We start from the raw sequence: 18311 nt of genomic DNA on the forward strand, positions 1-18311 counted from the left end.
TATTTTTTTGTGCTTGGTGGCATCTGCAAAAACAGCGCTCTGATATGAGAAAGTTCAGCCTCTGCTTAAAATCCGTTTTGCCTTTGTGGCGTGAGTGACTTTGAAACTTGCTATCGTAATTACCTACCCAGCCTCATCCCAGAAACTCACCAGAAATAGAAGGAGAGAAGGCACTCTTTATTTCACCGTCCGCCTGTCTCCAAATCCTTCCATTTGATTAGGGAATTGTAAGTCTCTCATTTTTTTGTTCTTAATTTAGCTTTCATTATACTCTAATAGTTTTTCTCATTTGGAGCATGGTGTGCGTAAATGCACATGGAAATTAAAACTTTTGACAGAGATTAGCATTGAGTGGAGGTCAAACATAATAGCTTCCATTTAAAGGGAAAATAGATATGATTATACTGCACTTGCTCTCTGTTCAACTTTTGTCCTCAATCTAAACGATGCTGCTTCAAACGCTCTGCCCTCATTATGCAGCAACAAAAGGAGCAGGATCAATGGTTCACTCTGCCACCCTTCATTATGTGATGTCCTATATTTAACTTCAGAACAGATACTAAAGCCAAACAAGAAAGGCCGTGAAATTACCTCTGTGTTATTCATCTTTTTTTTTTCCCTAATTGCTTGTGATATTTATAGTTTGCACTAACAGAGACTTGAGGCTTGTGTCTGCATCAGATGAACAAATCAATGAACATTCAGCATGTACTTGAGGATTAAGCAGGCCTACAGATGAGCTTGTGTGTGCGTGTGCAAGCGCGCGCGTGTGTGTGTGAGTGCTTCCTCAGTACTAGTTCATCATCAGCTGTAAATACTATAATCTGCTTCTGATTACAACTGCAATATCTTCTTGAGACAGATAAAAACATGCAAAATCTCCTAAATCTACATAGCTGTTGTAAAAGGCAATGAGTGGATTACAGAATGTATGTCAACATGATAAGGGAAGCAGTGAAGATCGATAAAGCTGTTGTTTTTTTTTTTTATTCAACATACTGAACAAATCTAAGTCATGTTCACCTGTTATCACATCTGTGAGGAGGTAATCGCAATTTTTAATTTGATTCTCAGATTAGTCCACTGTAAAGTGCTAAGAACTGAACTTAAAAACAAAACACACTCATGGAGACGAAGTGTTTTTACTGGCCACCCCTTGAAGACATCACCATATCACCAGTTCTCAAAAGACTGAGAAAACATTCACCATGTGTTTGCCCCAGTTGTGTGGTACTGGTGTGCTGCAGTATCAATTGCTAAAGAGCCTGAGTTTCACCCTGCACTAAAGCAGATTTGCCTCGTAACTATACCACACATTCTTCCACTGATTCCTTTGCGAGAGTGAGAGTGAACCCGTCCTCTCTAGTTTCACATAATGAAGAAATTTGCCTACATGTCTAATATTTGTATTTCTACAGAAAATGTTAGGGATGAGGTGGTAAAATGAAAAAAACAACTAATAACATTAATAAAAAATTGCTTAATTAATATAACGCTTGCTACAAAATACTTAGGTCCTATTCAGTCTTGGTATTAATATACACCCTGGGTGATCCGATATGTTTGTTCATTGTGTTGCTATGAGATGCTATGTTTTTTCATTCATTCATTCATTCATCTTCTGTACCCGCTTATTCCTATTAAGGGTTGCGGGGGTCTGCTGGAGCCTATCCCAGCTGTCATCGGGCGAGAGGAGGGGTACACCCTGCTGGACAGGTCTGCTATGTTTTGATTTACTTAAGTCAATTCACTTATATTTTTTTATAGCATTGATAACAATACAAATTGTCTCAAGATGCTTTAAATGATGGGCACATAGCCTACTCATATACAATAATTGCACTGATTAATTGACTCTTCTTTAGACTTGTCAACAACTATAAAAACAAATTAAAACATTCTCCATACTATTGAACAGACATCCCTCACAGTACTTTTGTCTTTTCTGGTGATCATTTAAATTAGAGCATGTCTATTGTTTTTCAGAATGAATGAGGAATAACTCCTTCTACGCAAGAAGATGTCATTCGAGTAGGTGGTCCATCTGAGTTGCCATGATGCATCACTGAGGACAATACCAGGCCTGAAGAAGATCTTACTGGCTATAACATTTTTAATACAGAACATTCACGTAAGCATACAGCTCCTGCCATCTTTGTTTTAACCTGTAAACACAAGCTCGCAAACTTTGCATGTAAACTACTAGATGACACGTAAATATTAGTGCAAACCAGCATGAAAACACAGGTAACGTACTTCATAATTATACTAACTCAATTTCAGCCACTTCAGGTAACATGGTAGGTTTGTATGTTTATGTTTCATTCACTGCTGCATTTCACATTCTTGTCTATTGCCCAAAGACCCAGTGCTCCCAAAGTGGAATACTGGAGCCAGTAATGGCAAGCAGTTAACTTGCTTTAACTTAATTTTGCAGCTATTTTTTAATTCATCAAATGAGGAAGGACCAATTGTCATATACACAGGCTTAACAGTGGAGACATAAAGAAAATAAAAATAAATCAGGCCTCCTCAAATATGACTTGCACAACCAGGACAAAATGTGCATTCAAATAAAAGCAGACAACACCTTCTTTTTTCACAATTTTTCAGTTTATTGTTGGCATATTCTTGTGTTTGTGTTTGTAACGTGTGAGAAAGAAATGTGTGTATACTGAATTTCTTTGCCATTGTGTACAACACTATTTGCATTTAATCCTGCCTTCTTCAGTTTCTTAAATGGATCCTTGGTAACAGTGACACATAATTGCCACTGATTTCAGTCTAAAATATGACCTCCTTTTCACTTATAGACATAATCTTTATCTATATCCAAAACTGGTAGAAAATAATGAAAGAAAGTCAAACAATGAGAACTTCATTTCTACATTTGCAAAGGCTGTTCTGTCTTTCTTTATGTCTTCCACTGGGAAAAACAAGCCATCTTCCGGGGCACTTGAACAAGAATCAAACCTCTGGATCATAATGTGGACCTCCGCAAACAAATCGCACACCTTCAGAACAAGTAGATATAGACAGATTTATATAGTTTTATATTCATCTTGAAACTTTTTAAAAGAGTACAGTAAACAATTCTCACACATTATTGAAAGTACTTGGTGTGAAATGAACTCAGAATTTGAAAGAAAAAAGTCCTTTCCACCTACCTGACCACACAAACAGAATAGAAAGATCTAAAAGAGTTATATTGCATTTTGAAATGCACACAGATTTTCCTGTACAATTTGGCGTAACTCTGTGAGTACAAACGCCTAAAGGGCTAAGTGGCGGTTTCTGTGGGTGGCTCTCGTTTGGATTTGCCTTTCATTGTTCGAATGTAGTTCTTGTCTGGTTGTATTTTCCTTAAAGATGTATACATCAGTGGTGTAAACAGGCACACACAGATTGTAAAGAGCAGAGAGATCAGTGCCCACGTGTATCTCTCCAACATTAGTCTTTCCTCCTCTGTTAGTTTCTCAGTCCTGCTGAGACAATCAGGTCTTCCCAGTAAGGCTGTCTATCAACCTGCACCTCCATGTCCGGCCTCTTAATCCAAAGATTGATGTGCCTCAAAAACATGGCAGTGCTGCAAGCATTTCCAGAAAGAAGGGAACTTTCAATTCTTTAAGCTGGTTGTTCCTCCTTCTCCGTGTCGTTGTGTGTAATTGTATTTTTATTTATTCTTTTTTTTTTTGTTTTTTTTTTGTTTTTTTGCTTTGCCAGAAGAGATGAGGGCAGGAGAGAACAAAATCTTGACGCCTTTTTTATAGCCTTGGTTGCAGGGAAGCGACTGTGCAAAATCACGCTGTCTCTGGTATGTCCACACGAAAGGAGCTAGCAAACCCCTTTCCTCGCTGCAAGCACAGAAAAACACAAAGCCTTGATTAGCAGTGTGTGTGTATATGTGTGGGTGTGTCAAGTTTGTATGAGAAGGGTGACAGAACACAAAAAAAAAGGAAAAACTGCATTTGGAAGTGCCTCATTCACACAGAATCAGAGGGTTCACAGATGCACAAAGAGGGGTAGAAAGTGTCACATCCACTAATCTTAAGTCAGTGCCGTTAATGGCTTGTGGATAATGTGTGTGAGAAGAGTTATGTGAATGGGGTGGTGGTATGGTGTGGGAACAGTGGTGGGGGTGAGGTGAACTAATGGATATTGACAATATGATAGGATAATAATAAAAGCTGGAGTCGAACCTCTCTCAGGCTTCAGATACACTGCTCAAGAATTATTGGACTGAAACCTGAGACTATTAGACACAATGACTGGGTCTTATCAATCACTATTCTTCAGTGCTCTTTGCTGTGCAGTCACATTCAGCATTTTTAACATGAGACTACCTCCTACATGTTCAGAGACTGTTACCGGCAAATCCAGGTCCCAGCAGTGTTATCAACCCTACAGCCATGAATTTTGGAAGGACAGAGATACAGTATACAGATATATTAGTATTAGTGTAGATGTGACCTAATCCATGAGCCCTACCTTGTCTGTGACCCACCCCTACGTCTGAGTTTGATGACAGTAATCTCTGGCCTCTGGCTATGACTCTATCCCCTCTCCATCTCCCCTCTTCACCCCACACATACTTGTCCCCAGGCCCGAGACTGCACCTCCCAGGACAAAGGAATCTCTGTGTCACTGGCTGACTGGAGCAGATTAGAGAGCTTTATCCTCTTGATATCATCCCTTCCTCCACTCCAGCCCCTCTTTCCCCACCGCCCACCCAGCCTTCCCTCTGAGTGTTGTTCCCTCTTTTCCATTACCCACCTCCCACTACTACCCCCTTTCTCATTAGCATTAGCCACAGGGATTTACTTTGAGAAAGGAGTGAGTGGTTTGAACGACACAGAGACACTGGGAGCTCTTGATTTGAAGAGCTGCATCACAAGTGCATAATCAGCACATCTGTGGTAACTATTAGAATCAGAACAGCATGCAGCAAACACAGCGGGCCTTTAACTCCACACTGTATCTGGAAGCACAAGATGAGATCTCGCAAGATTTGAAACTTGAAATTTGAAGCGTGATGTTTGGTCATTTGTCAGGTTTAAAGGACACTTGTTTTTCTGATACTGTCATTCTAAATAACAATATGATACCCTGAATGGTTTCTGCTGCACATAAACATCTTACACTTCAGTTTCAGATAACTTTTTATAGCATTTTGTAACTCATAAAAACGTGTTTTTTTTTGTTTTTTTTTTGGGGGGGGGGGGGGGGGGGGGGTCACAGTGGAGGTAGTCACAAAGCTGAATCAATGTCAGAGGCAGAGGACTAGACAACCATGCCATTGTCTAAACAAGGCTTAAACTACAGGGGTTGCAACATCTTACTTAATTTTGGAATCAGGCTGTATCACACGTTCAAGGGGAAGCAAGTTTGAAAATAACAGCCATGACACTCTCTGGATTATATTTTTGATTACTGTGCCACATCAGGGAGACACCACCACTGAAGACACCAGCTCATGTCATCTCACGGTGAAGCAGATGTATGAACAAATGGAGAGACTGTGGTACAATTACTGGCTGCAAATCTACTGATCCACACTTCAGAAGAGGAAGTAGAAGAGGTAGAACTGTAATACTAATAATCAAATGTGATTCAATTGATTCAATTTTATTTATATAGCGTCAACAGTATTACAGATTGTCTCAAAACGCTTTACAAAACTGGCCTGAAATCTGGCCTGAAACCCTCAGATCAAGCAGTAAGCCAACAGTGGAAAGGAAAAACTCCCTTTTAACAGGAGGAAACCTTGAGCACACCACAGCTCATATGGAAAGTCCATCTGCTTGAGGAAAGCCAGGTAGAGACAGAAAAATAGAGCTTGTATTATTAAGCTATATTTCGATCCTAAGTGTCATACACAATTGATAATAATTGGGATGGTATCGATGAGTCTTCAAGTAGTTTGGAAGGTCTCACATGACCAGATAATCTTGATTGATTGGTTAGACTGGAGTTATCTGCTGATTGTCAGGAGGGAATAAGTTGGAGAAAAATGGTTCCAAAATTCCTCAGTATTACACATCCCTCATGAAAGCACACACTGGGACAACAGTACTCCGACTTTGTTTGATTGTTGTGAATGACAGCATAATGAGGGGTTCTTCTTTGCAGCATTATAAAGCGATCCCTGTGTTTGTGTCTACACAATAGGCTTTCAGGCACAGGACTGAGCAACACTCCCTAACAGACCACAATGCACTACTACTACTACTACTACTTAACGTCATACTTAGTAGTCTGGTCAAAACCAAACTTCAGTAAAGAACGTGTGTTTGCGATGTTTATTTTTCCATCCATTTTTATATTTTAGCCAGACATTTTTAAGATAAAAGAGGCTAACTGTGAAGACAAAACAAGAGCCAAAGCAACAAATGGTTAATACTAAACAGAGGTAGTCAAAGCTATCTGAAACTATTTTCGATCCAATAAATGCTTCTAGTTTGACATTCAACAAAATCAAGGCAGCATCAAGCCCCAATGTTTCAGAATAAAAAATAAATCATTAGCATATCATTAGAGAATCGGAACAATACCTTCCTTTTAAGCTTCCAAATGTAGTGGCGTTCCCAGTTTGAAAATACAGACATGTTTACAGTTGCCTTACACTGCTGCTCAGTTACAACACAGACGTGATTACCTCAACCTCAATTACCTCAACCCATCATAATAATCAATATTCCTAAACATGTAGTTAGAGCTCCATTATAAATGGGCATCTATCATTTTTGTATTATTATTATTAATGAATTAAGTTAATTAAACATGTTTTGTAAATGTGACATTCCTGGGTTTACATGTGATTATTTTTACTACAAATCCGTATTGTTACTTGATTAATAAATGCTTTTTGTTCTTCATTTTCATTTTATGCTAATCTTATGCTAACCAGATACTTTTTCTGTAGCACAGGCTTTTATTAGGACTAAGACAGTCTAATGTGTGCCCTTTGTTCCTTTCCCTACATGGAGTTATAGTCCCTTTTGATCTAGGGATGAAAAATGAAAGAGTGCCCGTCAATGAATAAAACATTAATTAAAAGGGGTAAAAAAATACCTGCTGTTTTTAACTTTAGTTTTAAATGATAGTGCTGGGGAAGCAGCAGGGCTGTGACAATTTTATAGTTCCGACTTGGTGTGTTGGATTATGAGAGAGTGGGCATTTTCAGGCGCTGCTTGATAACATTATAATTAAGCATCATCACCAAATTGCAGTGGTTGAGAATGTGTCTCTCTGTGGCCTCTGAATAAGAGTTATAGAAAAAGTAACGCGTGCCTTTGGCTTCAAAACAAATCTACTTAATTATCCCAAACTGGGTTTTGATCCAATGCAGTCTGCTAAATGAGTCTGTGATGTTAAGCTCACAGGCTGCAAATCTTCTGATTAAAAAAATACATTTTTCATCTCCTGGCTTTGCGAGTGTGCCAGTGCCTTTTGTGTAACAAAAGACCTTTCTTAATGCTAACATTTCCTCCCACATCCCAGTAACCTTACAGATTATAATTGCTTTTGGCATGTACAAGGAGCTAGAGGTTTGTGTACATATTATGTGTGTGTGTGGAGATGAATTGAAACAGCAGGGTAAGGTAAGATATGATCACCACAGTCAGGCACAATGAAGATGTTTAAGAAAGAGGGAAGAGTTAGTTAAACATTCTGACAAGAGGGCTGAGAGGACAGGGGTCAGACTTAAATCGAATTTCACACTTCTAGCCCAGGGAGCAAATTGAATTTGGAATTTATTCTTTTTCACCTAATTTGATCACCAGATCAGAGGGGAGAGCAGGAGCTAAGGCTTGAACAAAACAGGATACTCACTTAAATAAGATGGGTTATAAAGTGCTCTGGAGCTACGCAGAAATACTTCCAACTCTTTCCTCTCTAGGGAGCCATGGTGGTGGTTGACGTGATGATTTTGGAGATGGTGGTGTTGGAGGTGTTGATGACTGAAAGGTGTTTCTTTGCCAAAAGTGGAGAATGACCTATCAGCCATTTGTTTGGGACTTTCAAATACCTCTGTGTCTGGGACTGAGTCCATGCCAGGCACGTGGAGGTTGCTGCGGTAGTCCGGACCCTGGCGCCCTTCAGAGGGCACAAAGCTCGGCATCCAGCAGCGATCAGAGTGGCCCAGGGCCTTACACTCCTCTGTGCAGTTAGAGAACAGATCAGCACCTAGGCAAGAAAAAGAGGGAAGTAAAAATATTAGAAAGGAATATAAAAGTCTTTAGCACTTTTTGTGCGAGCAGGTCAGGAAACACAATATATGGACAAAAGCACACACAGAAAGAGATGCAACTCAGGCGGACGTAATGTAATTTGACGGATTATTTAGATTATAGCAAACTGTTCTTTCACTCCTCAAGGCAAGACTCTCTTTGTTGAGATCATAGCTAGCTGCACAACGGACAGACAAACCCCTCTGCTAACACAGACATGGAAAGAAGCTCTATAAAAGAAAATCCCTCATGGAACTGCTGGATCTGCTTTGTAGACGGTTTTTACTCCTGTTTCTTTTGATGATGTTTTATAGCTTAATTTAGCTCATATTTATTTGCTTGTTCTATTTATATCTGTATTACTGTGTACTGTTTTTAAATGTGCTATAGAATTAAACTTTGACTTGACTAGTGTAGGTCCTTTTACTCGCTAATTATGACATACAATCACTTAAGTATTTTCGTACCACTATATTTTACAGCTGCAGTTACTGATTAATTGATTATAACTAAATATTATAGTTGATGATAGTATATGAGGCTTTCTTTTCGCACAAAAAATGTCAATGCTTCTGTCTGATAAAAGTGCTCAAGCACAGCATATTTTGGGAACAGTGGGCTTTTGAAGGAGAAGTGATTTCATTTTAAACAACTCAAAACATTCCTAGTTTGTGGTGTTAATTAAGTATTAACGTGCTACGCAGGACCATTGTCAGGATTTTGAAAACAAATAAAATAAAAGTCACTGAGATCAAAATCTTTTTATTGTAATTTAGTTTTTGCATTTTGTCTGTGCCGTGTGTTTGAGAGGTGGGTGCAGTCTTCAAAGCTTTGCCGTCAAACTGCTCACGCTCCCTTTACCCTGGGCATTAAATAAACCAAACCACAAACTCAGTAGTATCGGATTACCAGCCTGTCCTGAGCCCTCACTCGCAACCCTTTTTCAAAGCCTATTGTCCTCCAGGAAAAAGCAGCATGCAGGTATGACTGAAAAAATGGGTTTGGGCATGCTCTTTCATGTTGAGTGATTACATATTTGTGAAGGGCTTTAATGGCTGCAGTAACATGTGGCAAAACTGATTTTTTATCAAAGAGCAAAGAGGAATAGTATTAGACAGATTTAGCTCTTCAGCGCAGCAATTTAGGCCGTGTAGAAGCCTTAAGCCAAACTGTGTTTTCATTGCCCCATATGTTTTTTTCAGTAGGGCCTAGATCCTGCATATGCATGTTTTTAAGCCTAAATCCTCCTGTTGTGTATGTGTGTTTAGGGTAACAATCTGAACTGTCCAACTAGGGCTATCTGCTGTTAATCCCTCTGAATACAGACTGATTAGGCTAAGACCGCTACTGTCCCAGTAAACAGAGAATGTGTGTGTGTTTTGTTGTGTACTGTATGTCTCTAGCGGTCAGCAGAGGGGGAATTTGCTTTGTTACAAAGCAGATTAATTTGGCTTGCTGTCACTAACAGCTTGGATATTTGCCTCGTCTCCTACCAAGAGGGCTTCTTATAAAATATTTACCAACATGCCATAAATACACCATCACATTAGATTTTCATACAGCCCCTTATGTGGCAACCTAAAGGAATATAGGTGATGATATAATGTCTGAGGGCACCTGCACATATGGTCAGCACTGCACTGTGGGCCGCAGAGAAATTACATTTGAAGGAAGGCACAGAACTTTACTTCTATTACAAAATGGATGCTGTGTTAATTCTCAAAATGGGAGCATTTACTACAGCCTGTCAGACAGATGAGAATCAGAGAGAGAGAGAGAAAAGACAGAAACAGAGGGAGAGAAAAGGTAATTTCAGCAAAAAAGCCAGATCAAGACATCTATATATTTCTTGACATTTTGGCAAATTACACGTTCCCCCGGCACATTAGGCAGTCTTTATCGAATCAGGAGAATAGAAACATTTCAGCTGTAAAATTGAACCCCTCGCACACACACTTACGGACACGGAGCTCTGATTAAAATGGTAATAAAGATTGTTGTGGTTATTACCCTTATCTGTCCGTGTAGTTCTCTAACAATTTTCTCATGGCAAACACTCTCTGTGATTTCTGAAGCTTTGCCCCGAGTGCGGAAGAATGAAAAGGAACTGTGGCGACCTGTCTCACACCAAGTCACACATAAGCAGAGGCCAATGAGGAGTCAGACGGATGGAGGAGTAATGAAGCACGCTGACCCTCGTTCATTCGCCAACACACCTCATCTCGTTTTAGCATTCTGCATGACACTCGCACAAGGCAGACGCAAAGTCTCAATAATAACCTTCATTTGGTAATTGGTATGCAGAGGTCTGAAAAATGAATTACTGATCAGTGAGCTGTTACCACGGTGACAACGTGAACGGCAAACCAAAGGAGGCATTCATCACGGCAGCGTAAAGACAAGTGAGTGGAGAGGAGGTGGGGTTGGGATTGGTGTTTGAAAAGTGGATAAGCTCCACAATTTATTCCAAGTGAATGACACTGACTATATAGATCAAATGTACTTTATACATACTGCATAGCGAGACTAGAGAAGGGGTCACTGAGGGGGCTCCCTGGGCTGGAGAATTGGTCCTAGGGGGTCTGACAGGAGGACCATTTTAATTCCAATTAAAATATGCTCTGCACTCTGCAATCAGCCCTCGCGCTGCAGATAACTTAGCTCTAACCACAAAGCTCGGAGCAAAATACGTCCGGAAGAGCCAAAAAGCTTAAAGACATTTTCTCTGTAAAAATACGGATGCCACATTGTACTTCATTATAAAAGAAAGAATACATCTGTCCCTACGGGCTCGGGCCAATAAATAGGATCAAATATAAATATAAGGAGATTCGCTGCTTTTATTTCAAATTAGGTACAATTTTCTAATTCTAATTCCGATTCAAAACGTGAGACTGGAGACAAGCACATAAAATACGAGGAAGGGAAGCAAAACAATGAAAGGTGAATATCTACAAAACATACAGAACACAAAGGTAAAAATTCACAGCTGAGTGTACAGAAGGCTTTCCATGTACATGTGTGTGGTTTGTGTGAAAGTGTGTTGTGATGCGTGAGTATCTAACTGTATTTAATAAGGAAGGAGGTGTATACTGTATGAAAGTGATGAAAAAAAGAACTCTAATAATTATGTATCATGTGGATTCAATATAGATCTAATGAACTATGAATTTTATGATCATAATACCAGATATGGTGATAATGGTAATACCCATAATATGTAATAGTTTAGTCATAGTCCTTAGTAAAGCACTATTGAGACTGAATTATGTCTTAGCATAACATAGCACTTGTCTTCCATTATATCTGATTAGACTATTACAAACTGGATGAAATACATGATGAGTTGATGAAATGATAATCCACGGCTGCTGGACAAGAAACTCCTTTGAGTGCTTACAGCGCAATGCAGTAAATGACCGGTAATTTATGTATGTGAGGTAAAATATAAATCCCTGCTGAAATTATGCAGCCATCAAATAACCATTGCTACAACACCCATTATATCTACACACCTCAGTGTATAACAGCACATAATGTTCAGTATTTATTCATCTGAATCCTGCATTCGACCTTTATTGCAAATCCTTCCATCTCTCCCCCACACTCTCTGTCACTCTCTGCCACAGACTCTAATGCCTTAAAAATTATCTTGGCATTCATCCGACTGGCGAAGACTTATTTAGTTGTTTAATTCTGACCAGTTTGGATCCAGTAACAATAAAACAATTAGTACGAGAGTGTCTTTGTTTTTGCACAAATAATTTCAAAGCTTCTGTTTGATAAAAGTGCTCAAGCACACAATACAAACTACTATGAGAAGGTGATAAGTTTAAGGACTTATCTATTATTTTACAGTGAAATGTGTGAGTGGCTCTTGAAACATATTTTGTTACAATAGTGGGTTTTTGAAGGAGAAGTGACTTAAGTTTAAACAACTCAAAGCAATCCTAGTTTGAGGTATTAATTAAGTATTAACGTGCTACGCCAGAACATTTCCGGCACCGATCTTTGTGATTCATTGCATCCTTGGTGAGTTAAAAACTGAGTGGATTTTTCATCAGGGAAGCAGCCGAAAGTAAAGCAGTCAGCTACTCGAAAAAAGAGCTCACCTCAATTACCACAGTAAAAGACAAAAAAAAGAAAGAAAGACAGGAGTGAAGGGGCTGTGGCGGTTAACAGTACCATTTGGGTCTGTGAGACATGTTTCCAGCAGCTAGAAACACTTTCAAACAAGCATATTATTGTAATATTTATCTGACAAATAGTTTTGATAAAACCTCCAATTAATCTGACTACATGGACAAGATATCACGTATCCCTAGGTGCTGCATTTATGTAGCATCCCGTCAAAGCGAAGAGAGCGCACCCTCGCTGCTGGCGAACTCAGTTAACACACACAGAGTAAAGATTGCTCTTTTCACAGCATTGCAATAACAAATTTGTGGGACACTAAGCCACGCTATCAATTATCCTAATCAAACCAAGACTTAATGCACAGCAAATAATCTCTTCAAAGGCACTAAGCTGGCTGATAACTCTGCAGCTAAGTAACTGTATCCTATTTGCCATAGAAGGATACTCAAAGTCAGCAGTGAAATGCTGCTGGGCCCCTGTTTCACAACAAAAAGTATAACACGGCGTACACAGACTGTATGAACAGTTGGGACTGGCAGAGAAATACTAACACACTTAAACTGGACATAAAACGTCTGACCAGCTCCATCAGCATGGGGTTTAAGAATTAAACTATATCAGAAGACAAAACAGATGTAGTTGTGAATCTAGCTGGGTATAAACTATAATAAAACCACTTTTTTTTAATATTATACTATAATCATATATTTATATTGTGGTCACATGCAGCTTATTTATGAATAAAGCTGTAGTTAATCCACTTATACCTAACTTTGAGTGTACATTTCAATCCATACCGAGCCCCATTATATTATGTGATCAATTATACGTAAACGCCGTTTACATGCCGTGCTAATGCACTCAAAACAGGACAGCTCTGTCAACATAAAGCAGATAACTGAGTTAAAGTTGGACTAAAAATGTTAAACGGTGGCGAAAAAGTAAAACCTGCAGCCAGTTTAAGTCTGAGCTTGTTAGAGCTAGAACAAGGGCTGTGGTGGCAGGGATCGGGTTCGGCTCTCTGCGGTTCGATTTATTGAGCTCTGTGCGAACCGTCCAAGCTTACAGGAATGACAGTGGAAGTGGCAGGCACGAGAGATTCTGGTGTGGCTGACCAGGCATGGTGACAAGCTTTGTCCACTGAGGGCCTGCACCAAAAAAGTTCCGCACCGAATGAAGACATAAAACCAGCATTCATAACACAGTGGGGCCCCGTTGTCTGAGCTCAGATTAGTGCCTTTAGTAAAAAAGAAATCAAGGAGGGGAGGAAATAAATAGGGAAGGAGTGCGGTCGGGAGTCAGAGCGTGAATGAGTGCATTAATTAATCTAATGAACGAATGAATTCCCTGTTTTGTTTGCTATGCCCACAACCTCTTTGCTCAGCTTTCTAGGACTTCGGTGTAAGTGGAGCCTAATTAAAAACCTTGTCACATGTCGCCAAGTGTTATCCAGACTGACTGACCGGGCTCACAGGGTGCATTAACACCCCCGCGTATTTATAAACAGCAAATCCGGGGTTCCTTTTCTGCTCGACAACATGAAATCATACCGCGCCAGGAATTACAGCGACAAATAGTAAAAGATGTGTTTGCATCAAGGGCGAGTATTCAGAAGCAGCTCAAAGGGAAAGGAAATTAAATGATGACAGAAAACCACCAGCCAATGTCACTAGAGAGAAATCACAATGTCTTAAAAACGCCATGAGCATAAAAGCTTACACACTGAAATACCTCAGATGATGCTGACTCCCGCCGTGTATGACGTTAACCCTAATTAAAATGATCTTTCATTTTTCAGACCTACACAATGTGCTGCAACTGAACAACAAGAAGGATCCTGATTTTGGCACTGAAGACACAGCCAGCAATCTGTTCCTGAATCCTAACTGCAAAGTAACCACTGCTAATCAGCATATCCTACTCCACCAATTTCCCTTTTGAACATGCAGCTTAAAATCTCAAATAAGCTGCATGCAAAGAAAGACACAAGCCACACGCAATGCCAGCTCTTACCGGAGGAATGGCCTCTGTTGGTGGCATCGTGGTCACTGTCCCCCTGCTCACTGTCTCCGTGGCCGCTGTCTTTTGAGCTGACCAGGTCTGCCTCCTGGAAGGCCGAACTGAAACCAAAGACAAAGACATTTGGATTGTAACTTACAGCGGCCCAGAACACCCCCACAATAATGAGAATTAACAAATTGGAAGCAGGAAACAATCCAGTCATAAATTATTGATGAACGTGATAGACTGAGCAGCAGAAATGTTATACTGACAATCTGTTTCCATATTTACCTGTTGACACGTCTCGGCCTGTCAACCAGGTAGCTGAGTTCGGCTCTCTGGTGTTTGGTCTGAAAGAGAAACAGTGTTTTCAGTGTGCGTTGCTCGAGAACATTATGTAACATGTTAGCGCAGGGAAAAAGGCAGAAAACATATTTCCCCCCATTGAACCAGAGATGAAGTAACCCACGCAGGGTCACGTTGATGTTAGCTATCAAATAAGTGTTCAACCATTACACATATCAGTCGTGTCTGCTGAGTGTGTGTTTGAGGATGTGAGTTTTCCCAAAGAGTGGTGATGGAGCATGGCTCGACAGATACAGTATGTTGCCAAGGTGCAAGATGAAGTAGTGCTAGGTGCCTGGCACAGCCCAGAGGCACATCTTTGTTCAAGCGCAACTCAGCAACATTGTGACCAGTATGCTTAATGCAACGTTCCTCTCCCAGGGGAGTGGATCATGCACACACACTCATGCAGACATATACTGTATTATCCCACTGCAACCAGCAGAATCTGAGCCAACATACTTCAGAGCCAGTTGTATTTTATGATGTCTAAGAATTGAGAGCACAACAAATAAACATGCAATCATTGCTTTTTCAGTGCTGACTTTACAAAAGGCAGCAGAATATCCGCAATCCGTAGTTATGCGAGGACATGAGCCATGTCAGAGGACATTGTGTCTTACTGTGTTTACCACTCAACAGCCACTGAACTGAAGGAAAAACTTAGAGAATAGAAATGGCCCCGGTATGAAACACATGTTGTAACCGTCATGTAAGAATGTATTTAAATTTTATCAGCCAGGCTTCTTGGCATTAAGGGAAGGTCTTATTTAAGAGTCTGATTTTAGACATGCTGAGGGTTTCTGAATGGAAGGGAAGGCAGGTGTGAGAAGGACTCTTACCTCATTTGATAAAATGTTGCCGTTTGATATGATGTCAGGCTGCTGGTCTGTGTACCCTGTCACTATGGCCCCGCACGGGTTGTGATCGGTGTCTGTGCTCCTAGAAGGACTACACGGCTTAAGGAACATGAGGTCTGTTTTGGCAGACTCTGGAGTGAGACATACCTGGTAGCAATAGTTTTGATTTTGGTGGTGGGAGCTGAAGCTCCCGGACTCCTCCACGGGAACTTGAGTCGTACCAGCCCCACTGACGTTAACAGCACTTTGCACTAGCATGATATCCGATTTGCTGAGCTTTTTCTTGCGGGCCCGGCCCTGCCTTGAGCAGCAGGAGCTGCAAGCAAGGCAGCAATCGCTGGTCAGGCAGGTGTATATGTTAAGCTTTTTGTCCTTCTGGCAGCGCACAGCCAGCACGATCATGACCAGGAGGAAGATGAAGGACACAGAGCCCAGGGCGATGATAAGGATGAGGGTGAGGTCCAGGGTGCCCTCTTTGGCTTTGCTGGTGCCTCCTCTGTCTCTGCCATTGTGACCTTCAACCACACTGTCCACCAGCATCACCAGCACACTGGAACTGGACGACAGAGGCGGCTGGCCATGGTCTCTCACCTCAATTAGCAGGTCATACTTCTGATGGGTGTCTCGCTTTGCTGACACCCGCCTTGCTGTCCTGAGTTCACCTGTCCTCCAGTCCATCCTGAACATGCCGTTCTCATTCCCCCTCTGGATGCTGTAGGACAAGCGAGCATTCTCACCGTCATCCGCATCCATGGCCACAATGCGGGTTATGAGGTAGCCTGGCTCAGCTGAGCGGGGCAGGAGCTCCTTGGCTGTGCCATTCTTTCCCAGGGGAGCCAGCACGAGGGGGGCATTGTCATTCTGATCCACAATGATGACTTTGACAGTGCTGTTGGAGGAGAGCTCTGGGGAACCTGCATCTTTGGCCTGGACCATGAATGTAAATTCCTTCAACTGCTCATAATCAAAGGACCTGAGCGCGTAAAGATAGCCCGTCTCCTCGTTGATTGACACATAGGTTTTCACTGACATGCCCTGGATGTCACACTCTAATATGGAATAACTGATGAGTGCGTTCTGCCCGATGTCCGAGTCAAGAGCCGTCACAGCATGTATGTATGCCCCTGGAACGTTGTTTTCTGTCACATACACATCATATATGGGCTGCGTAAACGTAGGCGAGTTGTCGTTCTCATCTGACACCTGGACTCGGATGGACTTACTGGTCGTGAGTGAAGGTGTTCCTTTATCCCGCGCCACCACTGAGACTGAGTAGGAGTTTGCCTGCTCCCGGTTCAACGGTCCGTCAGTCACAATAGTGAAATAATTCCTAAAAGAGGATTTTAATTTAAATGGGACATCACCGAGGATTTCCACATGGATTTGTCCGTTCTCCTCTGCGTCCCGGTCCATCACACTTAACAGCGCGATGACGGTACCAGGAGCGGCTTTTTCGCTCACCGACTCCGTGACGGTGCTGAAGGTGATCTCCGGTGCGTTGTCGTTCACGTCGGTGACTTTGACCAGCACTTTGCAGTGCGCAGGAACGGCATTTGGTCCCAGATCTTTAGCCTGGACGAAGATTTGATACGAGCCGCTCTCCTCAAAATCCACCTCTCCGCGCACCTCGATGCGCCCAGTGCGCGGATCTATGCCGAACATTTCCTTTATGCGGTTAGAGATGTGGTTACTGAAAGAATAAACTATCTCCCCGTTTAGTCCTTCATCCATGTCAGTGGCGTTCAGCTGGATGACCTGCGTGCCCACTGGTGCGTTCTCCGAAAGGCTCACTGTGTAGACGGGCTGGTCAAACACCGGCACGTTATCGTTAGAGTCCAACACTTTTACCACCAGTAGCGCGGTGCCAGTCCGAGGTGGCTGACCCCCGTCCACAGCGGTTAGAACGTATCTGTGAGCTGCCTGCTGCTCCCGGTCCAACGCTTTCTCCAGGACGAGCTCGGCGAATTTGGTTCCGTCAGTTTGAGTCTGCACATCGAGGTAAAAGTAGCTGTTAGTAGTTATGTCATACGTGCGTAAAGCGTTAGAGCCCACGTCCGGGTCGAACGCACTCTCCAGGGGAAAACGGGTGCCTGGGGTTGCGCTCTCTGAGATTTCTACCGTGATATCCGTCTCCGGGAAGCTGGGCGGGTTGTCGTTAATGTCCACCACCTCGATTTCGACTCGAAATAGCTCCAGTGGGTTCTCCAGAAACACCTCCATATTGAGTTGGCAGCTGGCACTCTGCTTGCAGATCTGCTCCCGGTCGATTTTCTCGTTAACGAACAGGACGCCGTTCTCAAGGTTCACCTCCAGATACGGTGTCCGAGAGCTGGGCACCACTTGGAAGCGGCGGGAGGCCAGCTTGGTAAGGTCCAGTCCCAGGTCTTCGGCAATATTTCCCACCAAGGTGCCGTGGTCTGCCTCCTCCGGGACAGAGTAGCGTATCTGGGAGTGCACTCCGTCCGTGATGCACAGCATAATCAAAAGCACAATCATTTCCGGAGAAACAAGTAAACTTGAGTAAAAAAAAAAAAATGTAAAATAAATCAGCAACAGTGCCCTTTATCCTGTGTTGATAAACAAAATGTCAGTTCTCTTCACCCATCTCAATTCAAATGTAAATGTCTCCAAATAACGCAAAAGTCTCCAAAAACGTTTAAATCGTCCGGACACATGGGTCCCATTTAAAGACGGGGAATGTTATTTTTCTAATGTTTGTAATGACTTTTTTTCCCCT

At 41.8% G+C, this 18311-nt stretch overlaps 1 protein-coding gene across 1 annotated transcript; it reads right to left on the reverse strand.

Annotated features, from left to right (window-relative positions):
- Positions 1-1543: 1543 nt before the first annotated feature.
- Positions 1544-18103, reverse strand: pcdh10b (protocadherin 10b). Its single transcript, XM_084550212.1, has 5 exons — positions 15557-18103; positions 14661-14719; positions 14382-14488; positions 8030-8187; positions 1544-3854 (listed from the first exon to the last, which is right to left on the reverse strand). The coding sequence occupies exons 1-5, from the start codon at positions 18068-18070 to the stop codon at positions 3801-3803; spliced, it is 2892 nt and encodes a 963-aa protein (XP_084406338.1). The 5' UTR covers positions 18071-18103; the 3' UTR covers positions 1544-3800.
- Between the last annotated feature and the right edge of the window lie 208 nt (positions 18104-18311).

Source organism: Chelon labrosus, assembly GCF_963514085.1.
Source record: "Chelon labrosus genome assembly, chromosome: 8".
Lineage (NCBI taxonomy): Eukaryota > Metazoa > Chordata > Actinopteri > Mugiliformes > Mugilidae > Chelon > Chelon labrosus.

Bases quoted from the DNA above. Each gene is read 5' to 3' on its own strand.
- pcdh10b (XM_084550212.1), bottom strand. From the start codon at position 18,070: ATGATTGTGCTTTTGATTATGCTGTGCATCACGGACGGAGTGCACTCC. The intron at 8,188-14,381 runs GTAAGAGCTGGC...TTTCTTGCCTAG, and splicing joins CAACAGAGGCCATTCCTCCG to GTGCTGATCTGTTCTCTAAC. The intron at 3,855-8,029 runs GTATTTGAAAGT...CTGTGCTTGCAG, and splicing joins ACTCAGTCCCAGACACAGAG to CGAGGAAAGGGGTTTGCTAG.